Source organism: Chlorocebus sabaeus, chromosome 21 (assembly GCF_047675955.1).
Source record: "Chlorocebus sabaeus isolate Y175 chromosome 21, mChlSab1.0.hap1, whole genome shotgun sequence".
Classification (NCBI taxonomy): domain Eukaryota; kingdom Metazoa; phylum Chordata; class Mammalia; order Primates; family Cercopithecidae; genus Chlorocebus; species Chlorocebus sabaeus.
This window is the reverse complement of record NC_132924.1, coordinates 79729710-79754250: the sequence shown is the minus strand read 5'-3', so window position 1 is coordinate 79754250 and position 24541 is coordinate 79729710. Positions and strand designations below refer to the sequence as shown.

At 39.5% G+C, this 24541-nt stretch overlaps 1 protein-coding gene across 1 annotated transcript; it reads left to right on the top strand.

Moving 5' to 3' along the window:
- The first annotated feature begins 17291 nt into the window (after positions 1–17291).
- Positions 17292–21970, top strand: CCDC71L (coiled-coil domain containing 71 like). Its single transcript, XM_007982517.3, has one exon. The coding sequence runs from the start codon at positions 17821–17823 to the stop codon at positions 18526–18528; it is 708 nt and encodes a 235-aa protein (XP_007980708.1). The 5' UTR covers positions 17292–17820; the 3' UTR covers positions 18529–21970.
- The last annotated feature ends 2571 nt before the right edge of the window (positions 21971–24541 follow it).

Below are 24541 nucleotides of genomic sequence, written 5' to 3'. Positions count from 1 at the left end.
ACTGTCTTCCACAATGGTTGAACAGGTTTACACTCCCACCAACAGTGTAAAAGCATTCCTATTTCTCCACATCCTCTCCAGCACCTGTTTTCCTGACTTTTTAATGACTGCCATTCTAACTGGTGGGAGATGGTATCTCATTGTGGTTTTGATTTACATTTCTCTGATGGCCAGTGATGATGAGCATTTTTTCTTGTTTCTGTTGCCTGCCTGCATAAATGTCTTCTTTGAGAAGTGTCTGTTCATATCCTGTGCCCACTTTTTGATGGGATTGTTTGTTTTTTTCTTGTAAATTTGTTTAAGTTCTTTGTAGATTCTGGATATTAGCCCTTTGTCAGATGAGTAGGTTGCAAAAATTTTCTCCCACTCTGTAGGTTGCCTGTTCACTCTGATGGTAGTTTCTTTTGCCGTGCAGAAACTCTTTAGTTTAATTAGATCCCATTTGTCTATTTTGGCTTTTGTTGCCATTGCTTTTGGTGTTTTAGTCATGAAGTCCTTGCCCATGCCTATGTCCTGAATAGTATTGCCTAGGTTTTCTTCTAGGGTAATTATGGTTTTAGGTCTAACATTTAAGTGTTTAATCCATCTTGAATTAATGTTTCTATAAGGTGTAAGGAAGGGATCCAGTTTCAGCTTTCTACAAATGGCTAGCCAGTTTTCCTAGCACCATTTATTAAATAGGGAATCCTTTCCCCATTTCTTGTTTTTGTCAGGTTTGTCAAAGATCAGATGGTTGTAGAAGTGTGGTGTTATTTCTGAGGCCTCTGTTCTGTTCCATTGGTCTATATCTCTGTTTTGGTACCAGTACCATGTTGCTTTGGTTATTGTAGCCTAGAAGTATAGTTTGAAATCAGGTAGCATGATGCCTCCACCTTTGTTCTTTTTGCTTAGGATTGTCTTGGCAATGTGGGCTGTCTTTTGGTTCCATATGGACTTTAAAGTAGTTTTTTCCAGTTTTGTGAAGAAAGTCAATGGTAGCCTGATGGGGAAAGCATTGAATCTGTAAACTACTTTGGGCAGTATGGCCATTTTCATGATATTGATTCTTCCTATCCATGAGCATGGAATGGTCTTCCATTTGTTTATGTCCTCTTTTATTTTGTTGTGCAGTGGTTTGTAGTTCTCCTTGAAGAGGTCCTTCACATCTCTTGTAAGTTGGATTCCTCGGTATTTTATTCTCTTTGTAGCAATTGTGACTGGGAGTTTACTCATGATTTGGCTCTCAGTTTGTCTCTTATTGGTGTATAGGAATGCTTGTGATTTTTGCACATTGATTTTGTATCCTGAGGCTTTGCTGAAGTTGCTTATCAGCTTAAGGAGATTTTGGGTTGAGATGACAGGGTTTTCTAAATATACCATCATGTCATCTGCAAACAGGGACAATTTAACTTCCTCTTTTCCTCCTTGAACACCCTTTATTTCTTTCTCTTGCCTGATTGCCCTGGCCAGAACTTCCAACACTATGTTGGATAGGAGTGGTGAGAGAGGGCATCCCTGTCTTGTGCCGGTTTTCAAAGGGAATGCTTCCAGTTTTTGGTCATTCAGTATGATATTGGCTGTGGGTTTGTCATAAATAGCTCTTATTATTTTGAGATACATTCTATCAATATGTAGTTTATTGAGAGTTTTTAGCATGATGGGGTGTTGAATTTTGTGGAATGCCTTCTCTGCATCTATTGAGATAATCACGTGGTTTTTGTCATTGGTTCTGTTTATGTGATGGATTACATTTATTGATTTGCGTATGTTGAACCAGCCTTGTATCCCAGGGATGAAGCTGACTTGATCATGGTAGAAAAGCTTTTGGATGTGCTGCTAGATTTGGTTTTCTAGCATTTTATTGAGGATATTTGCACTGATGTTCATCAGGGATATTTGCCTAAAATTCTCTTTTTTTATTGTGCCTCTGCCAGACTTCAGTATCAGGATGATGCTGGCCTCATGAAATGAGTTAGGGAGGACTCCCCTTTTTTCTATTGATTGGAATAGTTTTAGAAGGAATGGTACTAGCTCCTTTTTGTACCTCTGGTAGAATCCAGCTGTGAATACATCTGTTCCTGGACTTTTTTTGGTTGGTAGGCTATTAATCATTGCCTCAATTTCAGAGCCTGCTATTGGTCTCTTCAGAGATTCAACTTCTTTATGGTTTAGTCTTGGGAGGGTGTATGTGTCCAGGAATTTATCCATTTTTTCTAGATTTTCTAGTTTATTTGCATAGAGGTGTTTATAGTATTCTCTTATGGTAGTTTATATTTCTGTGGGATTGGTGGTGATGTCTCCTTCATCTTTTTTATCGCGTCTATTTGACTCTTCTCTCTTTTTTTCTTTATTAGACTTGCTAGAGGTCTATCAATTTTGTTGATCATTTCAAAAAACCAGCTCCTGGATTCATTGATTTTTTGAAGGGTTTTTTGTGTCTCTGTCTCCTTAAGTTCTGCTCTGATCTTAGTTATTTCTTGCCTTCTGCTAACTTTTGGATTTGTTGGCTCTTGCTTCTCTAGTTATTTTAATTGTGATATTAGGGTGTTGATTTTGGATTTTTCCTGCTTTCTCTTGTGGGCATTTAGTGCTATAAATTTCCCTCTACACACTACTTTAAATGTGTCCCAGAGATTCTGGTATGTTGTGTCTTTGTTCTCATTGGTTTCAAAGAACATCTTTATTTCTGTCTTCTTTTCATTATTCACCCGGTAGTCATTCAGGAGCAGGTTGTTCAGTTTCCATGTAGTTGAGCAGTTTTGAGTAAGTTTCTTAATCCCAAGTTCTAGTTTGATTGCACTGTGGTCTGAGAGACAGTTTGTTGTGATTTCTGTTCTTTTACATTTGCTGAGGGTACTTTACTTCCAATTATGTGGTCAATTTTAGAATAAGTGTGATGTGGTGCTGAGAAGAATGTATATTCTATTGATTTGGGGTGGAGAATTCTGTAAGTGTCTACTAGGTCAGCTTGGTGCAGAGCTGAGTTCAATTTCTGGATATCCTTGTTAACTTTCTGTCTCATTGATCTGTCTAATATTGACAGTGGGGTGTTAAAGTATCCCACTATTATTGTGTGAGAGTCCAAGTGTCTTTGTAGGTCTCTGAGGACTTGCTTTATGAATCTGGGTGCTCCTGTATTGGGTGCATATATATTTAGGATAGTTAGCTCTTCTTGTTGAATTGATCCTTTTACCATTAGGTAGTGGCCTTCTTGGTCTCTTTTTATCTTTGTTGGTTTAAAGTCTGTTTTATCAGAAACTTGGTTTGCAACCCCTGCTTTTGTTTGCTTTCCATTTGCTTGGTAGATCTTTCTCCATCCCTTTATTTTGAGCCTATGTGTGTCTCTGCACGTGAGATGGGTCTCCTGAATACAGTACACTGATGGATCTTGACTCTTTATCCAATTTGCCAGTCTGTGTCTTTTAATTAGGGCATTTAGTCCATTTACATTTAAGGTTAATATTGTTATGTGTGAATTTGATCCTGTCATTATGATGTTAGCTTGTTATTTTGCCTGTTAATTGATACAGTTTCTTCATAGCATTGATGGTTTTTACAATTTGGCATGTTTTTGCAGTGGCTGGTACCAGTCGTTCTTTTCCATGTTTAGTGCTTCCTTCAGGAGCTCTTGTAAGGGAGCCCTGGTGGTGACAAAATCTCTCAGCATTTGCTTGTCTGTAAAGGATTTTATTTCTCCTTCACGTATGAAGCTTAGTTTGGCTGGATATGAAATTCTGGGTTGAAAATTCTTTTCTTTAAGAAAGTTGAATATTGGCCCCCACTCTCTTCTGGCTTATGTGGTTTCTGCTGAGAGATCTGCTGTTAGTCTGATGGGCTTCTCTTTGTGGGTAACCTGACCTTTCTCTCTGGTTGCCCTTAACATTTTTTCCTTCATATCAACGTTGGTGAATCTGACAATTATGTGTCCTGGGGTTGCTCTTCTCAAGGAGTGTCTTTGTGGTGTTCTCTGTATTTCCTGAATTTGAATGTTGGCCTGCCTTGCTAGGTTGGGGAAGTTCTCCTGGATAATATCCTGAAGAGTGTTTTGCAACTTGGTTCCATTCTCCCCATCATTTTCAGGTACACCAATCAAACGTAGATTTGGTGTTTTCACATAGTCCCTTATTTCTTGGAGGCTTTGTTCATTTCTTTTTACTCTTTTTTCTCTAACCTTGTCTTCTCACTTTATTTCATTAATTTGATCTTCAATCACTGATGTCCTTTCTTCCACTTGATCAAATCGTCTATTGAAGCTTGTGCATGTGTCATGAAGTTCTCATGCCATGGTTTTCAGCTCCATCAGGTCATTTGTGGTCTTTTCTACACTGTTCATTCTAGTTAGCCATTCGTCTAACCTTTTTCAAGGTTTTTTGCTTCCTTGTGATGGGTTAGACCACACTCCTTTAGTTCAGAGAAGTTTGTTATTACCAACCTTCTGAAGCCTACTTCTGTCAACTCATCAAAGTCATTCTCTATCCAGCTGTGTTCCGTTGCCGGCGAGGACCTGCGATCCTTTGGAGGAGAAGAGGTGCTCTGGTTTTTAGAATTTTCAGCTTTTCTGCTCTGATTTCTCCCCATCTTTGTGGCTTTATCTACCTTTGGTCTTTGATGTTGGTGACCTACAGATAGGGTTTTGGTGTGGATGTCCCTTTTGTTGATATTGATGCTATTCCTTTCTGTTTTTTAGTTTTCCTTCTAACAGTCAAGTCCCTCAGCTACAGGTCTGTTGGAGTTTGCTGGAGGTCCACTCCAGACCCTGTTTGCCTAGATATCACCAGTGGAGGCTGCAGAACAGTAAATATTGCAGAACAGCAAATATTGCTGCCTGATCCTTCCTCTGGAAGCTTCGTCCCAGAGAGGCACCTATCTGTATGAGGTGTCAGTCGGCCCCTACTGGGAGGTGTCTCCCAGTTAGGCTTCACAGGGGTTAGGGACCCACTTGAGGAGGCAGTCTCTCCATTCTGAGAGCTCAAACGCCGTGCTGGGAGAACCACTGCTCTCTTCAGAGCTGTCAGACAGGGACATTTAAGTCAGCAGAAGTTGTCTGCTGCCTTTTATTCAGCTATACCCTGACCACAGAGGTAGAGTCTCTAGAGGCAGCAGATCTTGCTGAGCTGTGGGGGGCTCCACCCAATTCAAGCTTCCTGGTCACTTTGTTTACCTAGTCAAGCCTCAGCAATGGTGGACGCCCCTCCCCCAGCCAGGCTGCCACCTCACAGTTGGATCTCAGACTGCTGCACCAGCAGTGAGCAAGGCTCCATGGGTGTGGGACCCACTGAGCCAGGCACGGGAGAGAATCTCCTTGTCTGCTGGTTGCTAAGACCTTGGGAAAAGCCCAATATTTGGGCGGAAGCATCCCATTTTTCCAGGTACAGTCTGTCACAGCTTCCCTTGGCTAGGAAAGGGAAATCTCCTGACCCCCTGTGCTTCCTGGGTGAGGCAATGCCCCACCCTGCTTTGGCTCACCCTCTGTGGGCTGCACCCACTGTCCAACCAGTCTCAGTGAAATGAACCAGGTACCTCAGTTGAAAATGCAGAAATCACCCGTCTTCTGTGTTGAGCACACTGGGAGCTGCAGACCAGAGCTGTTCCTATTCAGCCATCTTAGAACCACCCAGTCAACCTCCTTTTATAAATGGAGAGAGTGCTGGTCTTTGAATTAGAAAACTGTGAATTCATGATTCAGCTTTATCACTTTAACTGGAGCATGACAGTGAACTTTACTGAGCTTCACCTGAAGCTCATCCATAAAATGAGAACATTTTTTCTTACTTCCGTCATCTGGCTCTTTGAGGATCACATCAGATAAAGTATTTTTTAAATTTTAATGTACTGTCTTCAGAGAAAACACTAAGGTATTATTGCTACACACAATGACAAATAAAAAGATGAATAAAACACAGCATTACTGTGAGGGAGTTTATAATCTAGATGATTCACAATTATTCTTCTGCTCTAACAGAATTGAGAGATATAACCCATCCCTCCCAGTAACAGTGGTTCTTCTGGGGGTGAGGGTAAGGTGGGGGTGTGGGTGGGTGTGGAAGTGTACTGTAAGAGAGATGAAAATGAAAATGCCACAGCCTTTGTAGAAGGAAGAGAACATGTAGGGATCAGTGGCTTTGTTGAGGAACCTCAAAGGATGGGTAAAATTTGGAAAGGGGAAAGAACAGTCCCTTTGTGCCCAGCTGTATGTGGAGTATATAGAATAGTACTTACCTCATGGGACTGCTGTGAGATTACATGAAGTAATCCATGTGAAGTACGGAGCACAGGGTCTGGCATAGAATATGAGTATTCACATATGTTACATCTGTATGATTCCTAGTTAAACCTGTAGTTCTGTAGGCAGAAAAATGGTGCCCCAGAGATGTTCGTATCTTAATTCCTGAAACATGTGAATATATTAAGTTACATGAAAAATGGGAATTAAGGTTTCAGATGGAATTGAGGTTGCTAATGAGCTGACCTTATAATAGATTATTGTGGATTATCCAATAGGCCCAATCCAATCGCAAGGGTCTCTAAAAATGCAAGAAGGAGGCAGAAGAGGAGAGTCAGAGGGAGATGTGACTATTAAAGGATGGTCAGAGAGATTTAACATTGCTAGCTTTCAAGATGGAGGAAGGGAGCCATAAGCCATGGAATGTGGGTGGCTTTTAGAAACTGGAACAGGTGAATAAACGGATTCACCTCTTCAATCTCCAGAAAAGAACAGGGCCCTGCTGACATCTTCGTTTTAGCCCAGTAAGATCTGTATTAAGACTGGGCATAGTGGCTCATGCCTGTAATCCCAACCCCTTGGGAGGCCAAGGTGGGAGGATGGCTTGAGCCCAGGAATTTGAGATCAAGCTGGGCTATATAATGAGCTGTCATCTCTACAAAAATTTTAAAAATTAGCTGAGTGTGGTGCATACCTGTAGTCCCAGCCACTCGGGAGGCTTAGGTGGGAGGATCACCTAAGCCTGGGGAGACAGGGATGTAGTGATCCGAGATGGTGCCACTGCCCTTCAACCTGGGAGACAGAGTAAGACCTTGTCTCAAAAAAATGTTGAACTTCTGACCTCCAGAATGATGGTAAAATGATACATTTGTGTTGTTTTAAGCCACCAAGTTTGTGGTAATTTGTTACAACAGTGATAGGTAACTAATATACTAGTCTATATGCATCATGAAACAAATTCCTGATACAATTTGCTCACGGTTTATTCCCAGCATTCCAGCTATAGCAGATTCTCAATAAATTATTTGAATGATCGAATGAACAGGCATTCTAGGAACATGTTGTGATAAAGTTTGGTGGGAAGTTTTGCTCTGGTCTAGGCATAAATAGGTCCTAAAGGTTGGATAGTGTCATAATTTGAAGGCTTTTGAATAGCAGGTTACAGAGTTTGTTCTCCATTTGGTAAACAGTGTAGATCCACTCAGGATTTCTGAGCACTAAAGGGACAGGATTGTGTTTTAGGGGTTTAATCTGGGTGGTATTGAGTAAAAAACTGTTTAAGATTATGATTCTGACTTTAGTCATGGTTTTCATCTCTTTCATTTCGTTTATGACCTTCTCTGCATTAATTACTCTAGCCATCAATTGGCATCACGCTACCTGACTTCAAACTATACTACAAGGCTACAGTAACCAAAACAGCATGGTACTGGTACCAAAACAGAGATATAGACCAATGGAACAGAACAGAGTCCTCAGAAATAATACCACACATCTACAGCCATCTGATCGTTGACAAACCTGAGAGAAACAAGAAATGGGGAAAGGATTCCCTATTTAATAAATGGTGCTGGGAAAATTGGCTAGCCATAAGTAGAAAGCTGAAACTGGATCCTTTCCTTACTCCTTATACGAAAATTAATTCAAGATGGATTAGAAACTTAAATGTTAGACCTAATACTGTAAAAATCCTAGAGGAAAACCTAGGTAGTACCATTCAGGACATAGGCATGGGCAAAGACTTCATGTCTAAAACACCAAAAGCAACAGCAGCAAAAGCCAAAATTGACAAATGGGATCTCATTAAACTAAAGTGCTTCTGCACAGCAAAAGAAACTACCATCAGAGTGAACAGGCAACCTACAGAATGGGAGAAAATTTTTGCAATCTACTCATCTGACAAAGGGCTAATATCCAGAACCTACAAAGAACTCAAACAAATTTACAAGAAAAAAACAAACAACCCCATCCAAAAGTGGGCAAAGGATATGAACAGACATTTCTCAAAAGAAGACATTCATACAGCCAACAGACACATGAAAAAATGCTCATCATCACTGGCCATCAGAGAAATGCAAATCAAAACCACAATGAGATACCATCTCACACCAGTTAGAATGGCGATCATTAAAAAGTCAGGAAACAACAGGTGCTGGAGAGGATGTGGAGAAATAGGAACACTTTTACACTGTTGGTGGGATTGTAAACTAGTTCAACCATTATGGAAAACAGTATGGCGATTCCTCAAGGATCTAGAACTAGATGTACCATATGACCCAGCCATCCCATTACTGGGTATATACCCAAAGGATTATAAATTATGCTGCTGTAAAGACACATGCACACGTATGTTTATTGCAGCACTATTCACAATAGCAAAGACTTGGAATCAACCCAAATGTCCATCAGTGACAGATTGGATTAAGAAAATGTGGCACATATACACCATGGAATACTATGCAGCCATAAAAAAGGATGAGTCTGTGTCCTTTGTAGGGACATGGATGCAGCTGGAAACCATCATTCTTAGCAAACTATCACAAGAACAGAAAACCAAACACCACATGTTCTTACTCATAGGTGGGAACTGAACAATGAGATCACTTGGACTCGGGAAGGGGAACATCACACACCGGGGCCTATCATGGGGAGGGGGGAGGGGGGAGGGATTGCATTGGGAGTTATACCTGATGTAAATGACGAGTTGATGGGTGCAGCACACCAACATGGCACAAGTATACATATGTAACAAATCTGCACGATATGCACATGTACCCTACAACTTAAAGTATAATAATAATAAATAAAATTAAAAAAAAAAGATTATGATTCTGGAATTTTATATGCCTACTTATGCATCCTACTTATGTGTCTAAAAGCATCATATTGTTTTTAAAGTAATAATATGAATTTGCTGATTCCTGTTTAATTATAGTACTTAGACATTTTTTCCATGTTTCTGATTTAATATGTTAGTATGCTTCCAATCTGATACTAATACTGTCAAACCACCTAATTATTTTTACATGTAATTAGAGTTGAGCTCCAAAATTATTAAGCAAGAGGAGAGTATAAGTGTGGTCCACAATTGAGATCCAACAGTCTCAGAGCTTATAAAAAATTATGAGATGACTTCATTTTATTTTTAATAGGTTTATCAGGTTTAGTAGGTTAGGGGAAAACTTATAGACATAGCATATTTGGATTTCAACAAAAATGTGACAATGTTTCTTATAATACCTTCCTGGATAATAAATTGTGAGCTGGGTGATAATAACAAAAGTCTTGAGGCTAATGGGCCAACCATACACAAAATTTGCTTACAGATGGATGTGTATCAGTATGATCAAGTCTCCAGTAGAATGACACAGGTCTTTGTCATTGAGTTTGTTCCAACTGGTAGTGCCATTGGTGACTTGGTTTAAGGTGGAAGGATGCTTGTCTAATTTACTAAAAGGATTAATAAAAATCAGTATTATAGAATTTACATCCAAGAGTGCCACAACAGGTAGGAATGTTGTACTGAAATCAACAAAATGAAATTTAACAGGGATAAATGTAAAGTCATCTAAGTCAAGGGTCGCCAACTCATGGGCCATGGACTGGTACCAGTCATATGACTTGTTAGGAACCAGTCTGCATAGTAGGAGGTGAGCAGCGGGTGAGCAAGCATTACTCTCTGAGTTTTGCCTCCAGTCAGATCAGCAGTGGCATTAGATTCTCATAGGAGCATGATCCCTATTGTGAACGGCACATGCAAAGGGATCTGGGTTGCATACTCCTAATGAGAATCTAACTAATGTCTGATAATCTGAGGTGTCGGTGGAAAAAATGTCTTCCACAAAACTGGTCCCTGGTGCCAAAAAGTTTGGAGACCCTGTTCCAAGTACAGTATAGTTCAGGGCACACTTAATTTTGCAGTAATTCATAAGGGAAAAAAATGGTTTCTAGTTGACTTTAAATTTAATATGAATTAAACATATAAAGAAATTGCTTACATTGCAGTTTTGACATAATCTAAAATTTACTTTTGGAGATTGGTTCCATGAAGTTCTATGAAGTTCTAGGAGACAGGGCAATGGATAAAAGAAAACAGAACTAGGTTTTGGACTAAACATGAAAAAAAAAAACTTTGTTCACTTTGTTCCCTTTGTTCCTTAGGATTTTGGTTAATATAAGGCCTAGGTAATTTCAGGTCTGGCCAATTTCTTGGTCCATTTCCAATTTGGGCAATTTCTGATCAATCATTAATGAATAAGCACTGATGCAAAATATTATGTTATAGCCTAATCCTCTTGGTTTGTTTTCTGTTTATTCTGTTTTGCATTTCTCTATTTTTTTCTTTCTGTGCATTAAACTGTTTTTGGAATTCTGTTTTGATTTATCTGTAATGTTTTTGAACATATCTTTCTATAGCTTTTTCAGTGGTTGCTCTAGATGGATGTGTATCAGTATGCTTACAGATGGATGTGTATCAGTATGATCAAGTCTGTGTATCAGTGTTACACTATACAGTTGACTCTTGAACAACACAGATTGGAACTGTGCAAGTCCACTTCTATGTGGATTTTTTTAATGAAAGTTACAAGTGTGTCTGCCTTTCCTATTTTCATTACCACCCTCTCCACCTCTTTTCACCTCTGCCACCTTGAGACAGCAAGACCAGCCCCTCTTCTTCTTCTTCCTCCTCAGCCTACTCAGTGTGAAGATGAAGAGGAAGATCTTCATGATGACCCACTTCCACTTAATGAATAGTGATGTGATTAATAGTGATTAATGAATATGATGACTCTCTTCCACATGATTTTCCTAATAACATTTTCTTTTCTTTAGTTTGCTTTATTGTAATTGTACAGTACATAATATTTATGCAAAATATTGTTAATCAACTCTTTATGTTATTGGTAAGGTTTCTAGTCAACAGTTAGGCTGTTAGTAGTTACATTTTTAGGGAATCAAAAGATAAACTTGGATTTTCAACTGCATAGGGAGTCAGTACTTCTAATCCCCATGTTGTTCAAGGGTTAACTGTATATACCTAACTTATCATAGACCACTGGTGTTGTTTTTACCAATTCTAATGAAATATAGAAACCTTATCTTTCTTTATGTCCCTTTATCCTGACTCAATGTATTTGTTTAAAATATTTTCTCTACATACATACAGAGCCACATCAGTGTTACTAATTTTTCCTTCAACGATTGGATTAGTCTGCTTGAGCTGCCATAATAAAATATCACAGACTGTGTGGCTTAAACAATAGAAATTTATTTTCTCATAGTTCCAAACACAGGGAAATCTAAGATCAAGGTGCCAACCAATTTGGTTCCCTGTGAAGGCTCTCTTCTTGACTTGCAGATGGCTGCCTTCTTGCTGTATCCTCATATAGTGGAGAAGGAGAGACCTCTGGCATCTTTCTCTTCTTATAAGAGCACCAGACCTTCTGGATTAGGGTCCTACTCTTTTGACCTTTATTTAACCTTTATCACCTCCTCATAGGCCCTATCTCCAAATGCAGTCACACTGAGGATTAGGGCTTCAAGATATAAATTTTGGGAGGACATAAATATTCAGTCCATAACAATCATCAAATATAATTTTGAAAACTAAAGAGGAGAAGGAAAGTCTCTTCTGTTTACCCATGTTTTTGCTTACCATGTTCTTTCTTCCATTCTAATATTCCAAGAATCCTTCTTTTATTGCTTCCTTTCTATTTAGAGAACTTCTGTTAGCCATTCTTTAGGGTAGGTCCACTGGCAACAAATACTCTGTTTTCCTTCATGTGAGAATGTCTTGATCACCTTTTCATTGTTAAAGGATATTTTCACTCAGTATAGGAATTTGAGTTGATAGTTCTTTTCTTTCAGCATGTGAAAAAAGTTGAGCCACTTCCTTCTGGCCTCCATGGTTTCTGATGAGAAATCTGCTGTCGTTTGAATTGCTTTTCTCTCATAATTAAAGTGTTGTTTTTATCTAGCTGTTTTCAGTACTTTTTCGTGGATCTTAATCTCTTTGGATTAAGTACAAACTTAATAACTTAATCCAATCTCTATTTTTTTCAGAAGGTTGACTTTGATGTTTCTTTTTTTTCTTTTCTTTTTTTTTTTTTTTTGAGACAGAGTCTTGCTCTGTCACCCAGGCTGGAGTGCAGTGGCACCATCTTGGCTCACTGCAAGCTCCACCTCCCAGGTTACACCATTCTCCTGCCTCAGCCTCCCAAGTAGCTGGGACTACAGGTGTCCACCACCACGCCTGGCTAATTTTTTACATTTTTAGTAGAGATGGGGTTTTACCACGTTAGGCAGGATGGTCTCAATCTCCTGACCTCGTGATCCACCCACCTTGGCCTCCCAAAGTGCTGGGATTACAGGCATGAGCCACCACACCCAGCTGACTTTGATGTATCTTGATGTGGATTTCTTTGGGTTAATCTTATTTGGGTTTGTTCTTGAATCTGTGGATTTATGTCTTTTGCAAATTTGGAACATTTTCAACCATTCTTTCTTTAAGTACTTTTTCCAGCCTCACATTTTTTCTCCTCTCTTTCCAGATCTCTAATGACAGAAATATTAGATATTATAGTCCCAGAGGCCCCTAAGGGCTTTTAAAAAAAATCAGCCTATTTGTTCTCTGTTCAGGTTGGATAATATATATTATTCTATCTTCAAGTTCACCAATTATTTTCTCTGTCTTCTATTCTAATGTTGAGCCCATCCACTGAGCTTTTTATTTTGGTGGTTGTATTTTTTTTTTCAGTTCTAAAATTTTCATCTAGTTCTTTTTTATGTCTCTTGATTCTTTGCTGAGATTTTCTATTTCTTTGAAGTAGCTTTATATTTTTCATTTAAGAGTATTCATAATTGCTTATTGAAATATTTTTTGATGGCTGCTTAAAATATTTGTTATATAATTCTAATATCTTTCTAATCTCAATGTTGGCATCTATTGATGATCTTTCTTCATTCAGTTTGAGAGCTTTCTGGTAAGTAATTTCTTATTGAAACCTGAATGTTTTGGGTATTACATTATACAACTCTGGATCTTATTTAAATGTTTCAGCTGGTTTTCTGACCCTGTGCTAATGGGGGTGGGGTGGGCACTGCCTCAGTACTGCCAGGTCAGAGTCCAGATTTCTCCTCTGTTTCCACTCACACCTGAAATGGGGAAAGGAGCTCCTCATTACTGCTGAATGGGGTAGGAATTCTGGCTTCTCACTAGGGCTGGGGAGGTGGGTAGGATTGTCTTGTTATATTCCCCACATGCTCTCCACTGACACCGTGGGTAAGGATTGCCTGTTTACTGCCTAGCAAGGATTAAAGTCCTAATTTCTTATCCAGCCTCCTCTCATACCACCCTAGCAGAGGTGGTGGGGGTGCCTTTTTATAGCCGGGCAAGGGTAGAAGTCATAGTTTTTTTATGGTGTTTTGCAGCAGTAGGAAAATTATTTTCTAAAAGCTTTCCATTTTGTTAGGCTGCCCCTCCTTTCCTGGTCCTATAGCTAGAGAGAAGAAGATTTTGCTGGGGCTTTTTATGTTTGCATCTGTTGGCATTTTGGGGTTGCTGGCTTGTCTAGCACCCAGTCTCAGATGTGCTAGAAAAAGAGAAAAGAAGAAGAAAGGAGACCCAGGGAACTCACTGCCATGCCCTTCTTTGGGTTCTCTGAGGTCTCCAGCCTGTCTGCCTTCTCTTCTCCATTTTTCAGAGTCTTCTTATGTATACTTTATATATAACATCCAAGGTTTTTAGTTGCAATTAACAGGAAAAATAGGGAAAGTACACGTATTCCCATAAGCAAAAAAAAGTCTTATCCTCTCAGTTTATACGGTCTTTATGTTTTTCACATTAAGCAGTTTTAGAGCATATCAGGGTTTGAGATACTTTTGTATAAAAATCTAAATTACTTTTAGAATAGGTCTAATGACAAGGCTGAGTTTTTTCTTGCTGAATCATGCTATATTTAATGTCATTTGAGCCAGCAATTAATGCTACCTCCTTGGATTAAGAACAAAATGTAGAAAGATAGAAACAATTCTGAACTAGAGTTAGAGATCTAGGTTCTAGTTCAGAATCTTCCACTCTACAGCTCTGTGACCTTGGGCAGATCTCTTGGCATCTCAGAATTCTAATCTGAATTAACAATGTTGGACTCATTAGCTGATCTCTAAGTTTCTTCTAGCTGTAAAGTTTTTATTTTCCTCTCATCAGTGCTACTACTTTAAAAAAAATATGTAGACATTCTGTAATGCAGCATTTAAAATATGTTGATTACTCCAAGTAAAATCCTCAAAAATAAATAAGAGAAATAGGAACAGTTTTTTATTGAATGCTGTGTTCCAGGCACTACAGTAAGTGTTTTATGAATATTCTCTCAAACTTTGAAGTTAGAAGTTAACTCATTTTATAGATGAGAATGGTGAGGCTCAGAAAGGTGAAAAATGTGTCTAAGAATTTTTTTTTGTAAAGATATAACTGACCCCAAGTTTATTTGATTCCAGAGCTGATGTTTGCAACCACTTATAAAGACTTTTCAAAAATTTTTTGGCCACTTTTCAAGAGGCAGATTATTTTATAGAAATTGGATTCTAAAGCAATGCTTCTGGGTAGCTAAAATATACATTTTATTTATTTTTTCCCATCATTTTATTCCTCTTGGATTTATTTTTTAACTACATAAATTATGAATACAGAAAATAAATACATACAGCTTTTTTGTTTATTATTATTCATCACTTATTTAGCAGACATAGGGGGCATTATTATCCTTGAGAGGTAAAGGAATAAATTGAGGATTGTAAAATATCATTACTCAAGAGCAAAAATTTAATTTGCCAACTTTCCATAAACTTCATAGTATTGCAAGAACTAGAAGAGATACACTAGAAGTCTCAGGAACTAAAAGAGATACACTATTTCTATGTATAAATTTTGCTCATTTATGGAGGACGGATAAGGAACCATTTGCAAGACTAACAGTTAATCAAAAGGTGGAGGTCAAGAAAAAATTAAAAATAAAAGAAGAAAAAGAATAGAGCAAATAATGTCAAATTTAAATGTATATAATAACATAAGCACTTTATCACGATATTAGTTCCTAAAAGAATTTCATAAAAAATATTGTTTGGTTTTAAGTAAATTAAATGAGCATGCATTATAAAATGAACTCTTGAATACTTGGCAAGTTGAGATCTTATGATTTCTTGGAAACAAAACTGTGTTTAAAAAAGGTTTATCTTCTTAATTGAAATAAGTTCTATACATTTATGTAAATGCCTGGAATATATTTATGTGGCAAAGACCCTGAAGAATTTATAAAATGATGATTATCAAGCAAGGGAGGGGATTCCAATATGAAAAGCCAGGTCTACTTTAATCCTTGTTTTATCCTTGCTTTTCATTATGAAGCCCCCCTAACTTTCCCATGGCTCACTCTAGATTTTCTATGTCAATCTGCAGGGATATTCCAATGGAAATAATTCAGATTTCACTTTACTATGTATTCTCAGAATTACGGAAAGAGCAAATTGTGATGTAAAGAGTTGTTGCTATATCATTCCTTTATAAGGATGTAGGAAGCTGGTAATTGGCTCTGTAATCTTGTTCTGAGATCAGAGTGTGCTTTTCTAGGAAAATGATTTTCTCTTCAGAAAGTTGCCATGATTTTGCTAGAGAGCTGGTTCCTGGTTAGATGTTTTATTTTTGCCATAAGCCCATTGTGTGGAATTTTATTTTTGCCATAAACTCACTGTGTGGTGAGAGCTTCTAAGAATTTGAAATCTCTGGTGTAGAGCTTTCAAATTATTTATTTTAGGTTTTATTGAAATGGAACAAACAAAATATTATTCATAAATCTATTATAAGACAGAGAAAAACTGCTCAATTCTGGGTGGGGTGGAAGTAGGAATAGGCATACAGCTCTGTCCTTGGTCATTCTACTCATGCATAAAGCATGTTCTGTTGAATTCCTTAGAGTCTGGACAACACAGTTTGAAAAACCTTCAGTGAAATACAAAGATCACTAGATTAGAAATCGAAAGATTTAGAATCCCAGTTTTGCTGTCAGCAAGCTGTATTACTGAACCTCTATGGGTAGATTTCCTCATCTGTTAAATAAGGAGAATGAACTAGGTCTCTTTCAGCTCAAATATTTGAGAAAACCATTAGCAACTATATGTAAATCACAAAACTCCTATGCTTTATTTGTTCACTACTGCAAAATAAGATGTTTCCTGGGTAAAATTCACATGCCCACCTCAAAGTTCTAAGTGTCAAGAGATTTTTTTTTTTAACCTTAAGAAATTTAAAGGAGTTCTGTGAAAATTGCAATATAAAATATCTAATTGTCCTGTTCTAAGCAATTTCAGTATTTCTGACTCTATTTGGGATAATCAGTGGTATTTCATTGATTCATTCAGCAAACACATTGAGTGCCCACTACCTGACAGGAATTGAGTTAGGTACAGAGGACAGAAAAGATGACTAAAGAATGTCCACTACTCCCCTCCCAATACAAAAAGTAATGTGTTTTTAACAATTTGTGTTTTTCAACGAAACTTTATCTATTGTCTGCGATGATGCATCCTTTCTAAATGATAGGGATGGCGCTGACATTTTAAAACTAAATGAAAAACGAATTGGCATTCATAAAGAACTGTGTATTTAAAACACTATTTTCTTTACACAGAATGGCTTTATTGTAATAGATCTTTGATCAACTTGAGCAAAGAGTATTTAGTTTTATAGGGTATGAGATGCTTTGCTTTCTGGATAAGCAGGGTCTCTCTTAAATATGAAGATGGCTCCAGTGTTTCCAGAGGGAGGCTCCAATCTCTCAGTTGCCAGCCACGCTGACATTACCTGAATGATTCTGATTACTACTGGCTTCTTGAGATGAGCTGGGGTCAAGACAGGGAAGAGTTTTGAATGAAGATGCCAGAAGAGGCCTTTGAGAGGGTGGATGGGAATTGTGAAAGGCCCATTTCCCCTAGACTTAAACCCAAATTCCCTAGCTGTGATACCAGGAACATCCTTTGGGGAAATCTCCCTTTGTTATTCACACTGGTAGAGCTCCCAGCTCAATCCACAACTGCACACCCCCTCACTCTAAGAGTCACTCTTCCCATGGTGGAGCCAACATCCACCCTCTTACTCTAGACGTGGCAGCCCTCCTAGATCCAACCCAACCGTTGACTTACGTTCAACGGCCATCACCCACCCCAGCACCATCTTCCAGGAACTGGCCTCTCCCCCATCAGTCCCCGCCCCTCTTCTAAGAGCACCCAATGGGTGGAGTCGGGGCTGCGGTGGGAGGGGCCTGAGGCGGGCACATTTAAAGAAAGGCAGCCGGCGAAAAGAGGCAAGAGAGGAGAAGAAAGAGAAACCAGGGGGGCGAGGCGCCGTCCAATGACAAAGCCCAGGGGTGGGCGCCGGCCGCCATCTTGTACCGGGCGGCAGGATATTCGCCCGCGTCCTCCGCCCTCGGAGGGGGAGGGGCGGCGGCGGAGGCGAGAAAAGTAGCGAGAGACGCCAGCAGCGGCCGCCGCCGCGGAGCCGACGCGGACTGGGACGGCGGCGGCAGTAGTGGGACCTGGCGAGCGCGAGCGGCCCCGAGCGGCCTTCGATGCGGCGCAGCATGAAGAGGCGGCGGCGCCGGCCCCCGGTCGCCCCGGCCGCGGCTGCCCGGGGCGGCGACTTCAGGGCAGAAGACGGGGCCGGGTTGGAGGCGCGGGAGGAAAAGGTGGTGTACTCGCGGTCGCAACTGTCGCTGGCTGACAGCACCAAGGCGCTGGGCGACGCCTTCAAGCTCTTCATGCCCCGCAGCACGGAGTTCATGAGCTCGGACGCGGAGCTCTGGAGCTTCCTCTGCAGCCTCAAGCACCAGTTCTCCCCGCACATCCTGCGCAGCAAGGACGTCTACGGCTACTCCTCCTGCCGGGCCCTGGTGCCCGACCCCCCGGGTCCCCCCACAGCCCGCGGCCAGGCGCGCCGGCCGGCTCCGCGCGCCGCAGCCAGGAGGAGGCGCCGCGGAGCCCGGGCGGCAGCTGCCCGCAGGAGGAAGCCCCGGTCACCACCCCCGCCGCCGCCGCCCCCCGAGGAGAGCTGCCCGGCCAAGCCCGTGGCCCCCGGGCCCTGCTTCGGGGGCCGCACCCTGGAGGAGATCTGGAGGGCGGCCACCCCGACGCTGACCACCTTCCCCACCATCCGCGTCGGCAGCGACGTGTGGGGCGAGCGCAGCCTGGCGGCGGCGCGGCGTAGGGCGCGCCAGGTCTTGCGAGTGAACCTGGAACCCATGGTGAGGCTCCGCCGCTTCCCGGTGCCCCGGGCGTGAGGCGCGGCCTCCAGGGCGCCTCCTGCCGGCCCCGACCTTGGGACAGAGCTTCCGCCCGGAGGAATGAACAAGTGTCAGTCGAGTGTTTACAGATCCGGCCAGGACCCCGGCCCCCAGTGCACTTTACGCGCGAAGAAGTCGCCGGATTGTTGTCCCTGTCCCGGGCCGCGGCGCCGTCGTCTTGGACGCCGGGGCAGGTGTGCCCTCTGCTGCCTCCCGCACCCGGCCTGCGGAGGGAGGGGACAGCTGGATCCGCAGGGGAGGTCCCTTTCTTCCTGACCCCAGATTGAGACGTCTCCAGGACCTTAGGGGCAGATCCGTTTTCTCCCTGTTGGACTCTACCTCACTGGTCTGGAAGTCCTCCGAAGACATTATTTTTCCAAAGGAATTTGGTTTCGTGCTTGTGTAATAAAGCCAGAATTTACTTGCTCTTTATCTCCCCCTTTTTCTGTTTCATTGCCACCCCTCTTTCCGGACAGAAGTTCGAACATGTGGTGTTGCACTAGTTTGTGCTCAGGGTATTCTGAAGCCCACTCGTTTCCTAATTTTTACTGGATTCCAAAGCTTTGATCGAGGATATTTTTTAAGAGGTTCAAGCTTGTGACTGTTAGTAGTGCGAGGATTTGTATGGGCTCAGTGATTACAAACAAAGACATGCAAAATACAACTGTTCAAACATTTTCAAGGTGTTTTTAAAGGTTTTATATTGAAACTTAATGTTTATATTTACTGAGCTCCTAAAAATGGTAGAATACACATGAAAACTTTTGTTTAGGAAAAGTTAACTTGTTAAATTCTTTTGAGTTGAATAAAAAAATGCATTGAAACCATATGGCGTGTGATTAAAAAAATGAATAAATTATGAAGAACTGGTTTTGGTTACAGGAGTCACTGGAATCCGACTAGAGATGATTTGGTCCCCTGTCCTGGTCTAACATACAAATCCAGGAATATTATGCATTAAAGTATTTTAAAATACAAAAATACAATACAAGGATTGTATTTTACAAGGATAATGTATTTTAAAATACGAGTTGCATAGGAGAGGTGCATGTGTGTAAACATTATGACTAAAATGATAAACAGAATACCCATTAGAATTCTTAGAACTATTAATGATCAAGAGGGGTGGAGGCATTTCTTGGTATCAAATAACTGGTTGAGGTTACTTTGGGCGAAATAAATCTATTTCCTTTTTGTTTTTGTTGTTGGATAACAAGAAATGTCTAGACTAATACTCATCAGTCTTACAAACATAATGAAAATTAGTTGACTTTTAGTTGACTTTTTTGTCCCAACATTTTTTTAACCTTCTTGCCACTCATTATATGTTTGCAGTTCTAGGTCTTTGACAGCTGAAGACCACAGGAATCAAACAGGCGAGCCACACAGAATACTGACCCTTCTTTATGCTTTTATAGTGTTTATACCATATGGCCCAGTGTGAAATTCTTGATTATCCAAGTGCCTTTGGTCATTTGTGGCAGGAAAACTTAATAGTTTTTTAGCCAGCAGTGCCACAGCCAGCTTTTACTGCAATACCTAAAGGGTCAAGGAGTGTTTTTGTACCACTATTATTTCAAATTTAAGTATTCTGCCATGAAACGATCCATACTGGGCTGGAACTTGACATGTGAAATATTTAATACTAAAACTTATCTCTGCTTGGCAGCTTCTTAGGAAAATAATGAGAGTTGCAATTTTGACTCTTGTGTTCCTAGAATTCAAATGGCATAGCTTTCTGAAATGAGTATTTCAAGTTTAGTAGTCCATATAGGAGTGTTGTGACTTTAATTTCAGTGTTCTTGTTTTCTTAAAAAATTATATATATATATACACACACATATATAACTTGATGCCAGTTTTCTAGTAAGCCTCAGTCTTTTATTCACTACTCAATGATAATGCATTGTACAAACACTGTCATATGAGTAAATAAAAATGAATAATTCCTTAGAAGATGGAGAGTGTTAAATTATATTTGTGATAGGAAGCTTAGACATATTCTTTTGGTTATTAGCTTCCATTGCCAATTGTATTTCAGATGCATAGGGTTTTCTTCCTAAAAATACATCGTTAACTTTTATAGCTAACTAGCACCTGGGAAAAATGTATTTGTACAACTTCACTATTGTATATAGTTTTATAATAATTAAACCCAATGGCCATATTAGAATGCAATTTCAACATATAGCTTATCTAGATAGTTTTCCAGAGGATTTTGAAATTTGGCTTAACTGGGAGGATAACTGCTCGGCACACAACTGAAACATAACCAATGACACCATTCATTTATTTTAACGGAGATTCTTGACATTTTTCTCTCCTATGCCTTGTTACTTTAGCATACTTGAACTCACATAAATGCTTCTTTGGATTACTTGGGCTATCTGATTCCATTTTGGATCTGATTATCCATCTTGAATTCAATAATGGTATTCATTTGGGCTATTAAAAAATTATGCCATTTCTAGTCTGAAATAAGATGTAAAAAAATCTTTTATTTTTGCCCTTTCTTTTGGTTAAAAACCTATGTTACAACTTTTAAAATGTGAAGCAACATCTAATGTAGTTGACTGGTATACTAATAGGAAAGTGAAAGTATTTCATGGGTACTTTGTCGCAGAATGTGAAAAGAAACTTGGCATAGTGGCCTTTATAATGAGGCATCCACTTACTGTCCTCTAAAGTGAAGTCTGTAGCTTAGCTTGTGTATAGTTTTTGAAAGAAATCTCATGATCTTCGTTCATTCTCTTGCCTTCTCTTTTATCTTATATGGCACAAGTAGAGGGGGAAGCCAGGAGGAAATTCATCACCTTGCTATGCTTTTATTTGATTTTTAATTCCCGAGTGCCTAAATGTGGTGACTGGCACCTCACATAACTTTTTGAGATTCCTGATGTCATTTTTATCCTTCCTGTCAACCAGCAATGTATTTTTATGTTCCTAAAACCAGTAACGTCGTAATTGTTGAGGGCAAGCTTCATTATTGATAGTGCAAAGTGTCGTTGTTGTGATGTGTATTTATTTTATTCAAGTTTGAATATTGACAAGTGTAACTTAAGCTGGTGACTGACACCTATTGATCTGCTGTGTGCAAATGATAGTACTATTTTTTAGAAAACTCTTCAGTAAATTTTAAAAATATTTGAATACAAAATATCTGAGCAATTTTGAACTCAAAAGTTTTTCATTGTTGTAAGGATTGCGACAGGACTCTAATGGTTTTTAATGGACACATATGCCTAATATTTACTTTATTGGTGTGTTTAAAATATTTTTTGATGGACTATTATGTCTTAAGCGCTTTAGAAAACAATTGTTTGTAATGGACTCAAAGTGTTTCCCTGGACAGTTTGATGTACTTATGGTTGAGATTTATAATCTGCTTGTACTTTGCTTTTTAACTTATTAATTGTAAATAAATTTTAGAGAATACATAGTGTCTAGTTTTTCCAATGATTTGAACATTTTTGAAATAGTATTTTGTATTTGCATGTGCCTCAGAAAACATCTTAATTTACAATTTGATAAATTTTGACTTTTTTGTGAACTTCAAACTCCCAGAAATCTTGAGATTTGTTTTTTGTGCTATCTCAGGACTCTGTGTTCCATCAATTCTTTAATTATCTAGCTAATTTCTAGGATGGTGCTACAAGCCCAAGTTATTAACCAGTTTGCCAGCAATAAAATATCGTACAAAAAAAATGCATCAAAATTCAGAATTCTCTAAATCCTGACCAGAGGTCCCCCTGTGACGATGACAAAAGGTCTAGAGCTCTTGCTCTTTCATAGCATGAAAGGAAGTAAGAGTGCTCCGTTTTTGTACCAGTGGTATGGGCTGTTCCGCAAAATAAGGGCAGGGCTAGAATTTTCATTAGAGTCTAGAAGGCAGAAGTGGAGTATTAGTGAACAGCACAGCAAGGGCCAGATTCATAGATAGTACTGTGTGGGCTACATTTGTCGTTGTACCTGAGTTCCTATTAGTTGGAGGCAGCGTAGTGTAATAGTTGTGGAGTCACAGTGCCTGGGGTGGAATTATTATGCATACCTTTGTGACCTGCAAATGTTGAGATGGTAGGTAAGTTACTTAAAATCTTTGTGCCTTAGCTTCCTCAACTATCAAATGTGATTAGTGAAAGAAAGTATCAGGATATATTTTTTTTTTTTAACCATATATTTTTTTTTTTATATTTAAGGAAATGGTTTCTTTTTTTTTTTTTTTTTTAATTTATTTATTATTATTAAACTTCAAGTTGTAGGGTACATGTGCACAACGTGCAGGTTTGCTACATATGTATACTTGTGCCATGTTGGTGTGCTGCACCCATCAACTCGTCATTTACATCAGGTATAACTCCCAATGCAATCCCTCCCCCCTCCCCCCTCCCCATGATAGGCCCCGGTGTGTGATGTTCCCCTTCCCGAGTCCAAGTGATCTCATTGTTCAGTTCCCACCTACGAGTGAGAACATGCGGTGTTTGGTTTTCTGTTCTTGTGATAGTTTGCTAAGAATGATGGTTTCCAGCTGCATCCATGTCCCTACAAAGGACACAAACTCATCCTTTTTTATGGCTGCATAGTATTCCATGGTGTATATGTGCCACATTTTCTTAATCCAATCTGTCACTGATGGACATTTGGGTTGATTCCAAGTCTTTGCTATTGTGAATAGTGCTGCAATAAACATACGTGTGCATGTGTCCTTATAGCAGCATAATTTATAATCCTTTGGGTATATACCCAGTAATGGGATGGCTGGGTCATATGGTACATCTAGTTCTAGATCCTTGAGGAATCGCCATACTGTTTTCCATAATGGTTGAACTAGTTTACAATCCCACCAACAGTGTAAAAGTGTTCCTATTTCTCCACATCCTCTCCAGCACCTGTTGTTTCCTGACTTTTTAATGATCGCCATTCTAACTGGTGTGAGATGGTATCTCATTGTGGTTTTGATTTGCATTTCTCTGATGGCCAGTGATGATGAGCATTTTTTCATGTGTCTGTTGGCTGTATGAATGTCTTCTTTTGAGAAATGTCTGTTCATATCCTTTGCCCACTTTTGGATGGGGTTGTTTGTTTTTTTCTTGTAAATTTGTTTGAGTTCTTTGTAGGTTCTGGATATTAGCCCTTTGTCAGATGAGTAGATTGCAAAAATTTTCTCCCATTCTGTAGGTTGCCTGCTCACTCTGATGGTAGTTTCTTTTGCTGTGCAGAAGCTCTTTAGTTTGATGAGATCCCATTTGTCAATTTTGGCTTTTGCTGCCGTTGCTTTTGGTGTTTTAGACATGAAGTCTTTGCCCATGCCTATGGTACTACCTAGGTTTTCCTCTAGGATTTTTATGGTATTAGGTCTAACATTTAAGTCTCTAATCCATCTTGAATTGATTTTCGTATAAGGAGTAAGGAAAGGATCCAGTTTCAGCTTTCTACTTATGGCTAGCCAGTTTTCCCAGCACCATTTATTAAATAGGGAATCCTTTCCCCATTTCTTGTTTCTCTCAGGTTTGTCAAAGATCAGATGGCTGTAGATGTGTGGTATTATTTCTGAGGACTCAGTATCAGGATATTATAAGGATTAATAACCACCCCTTTCAAAGGGTAGTAATGCTAGACACATAGGAAGTACTAAATAAATGCTATTAATTAGAGGTATGCACAGTGAGAATAGGTATATATACCGAGAGTGGTCCGTTGTGAATTTAGCTCTCCAGGTTTCTCAGCATCCCAAGAATATTGTGTGGTCTGGGAAAGCTGTAAGATAAGAGAAGAGAATTTGTGCATGAATAAAATTGAAGACATAAGGAAATTACATACTTTTTTAGCTTGCTGACTATGCAGTAGGAGATTAGATTAAGTTGATTTATCACAATTTTCATTGTTGGAGTTTTTTTTTAAATTCAGGTCTTCTTTTATGATATCTGTAAAAGACATTTGAATGTGCTGTTATGTGTTTTAAACTATATGAGAATTTATAACAGTAATAGATTTAAAGCTATTGATCCAAGAG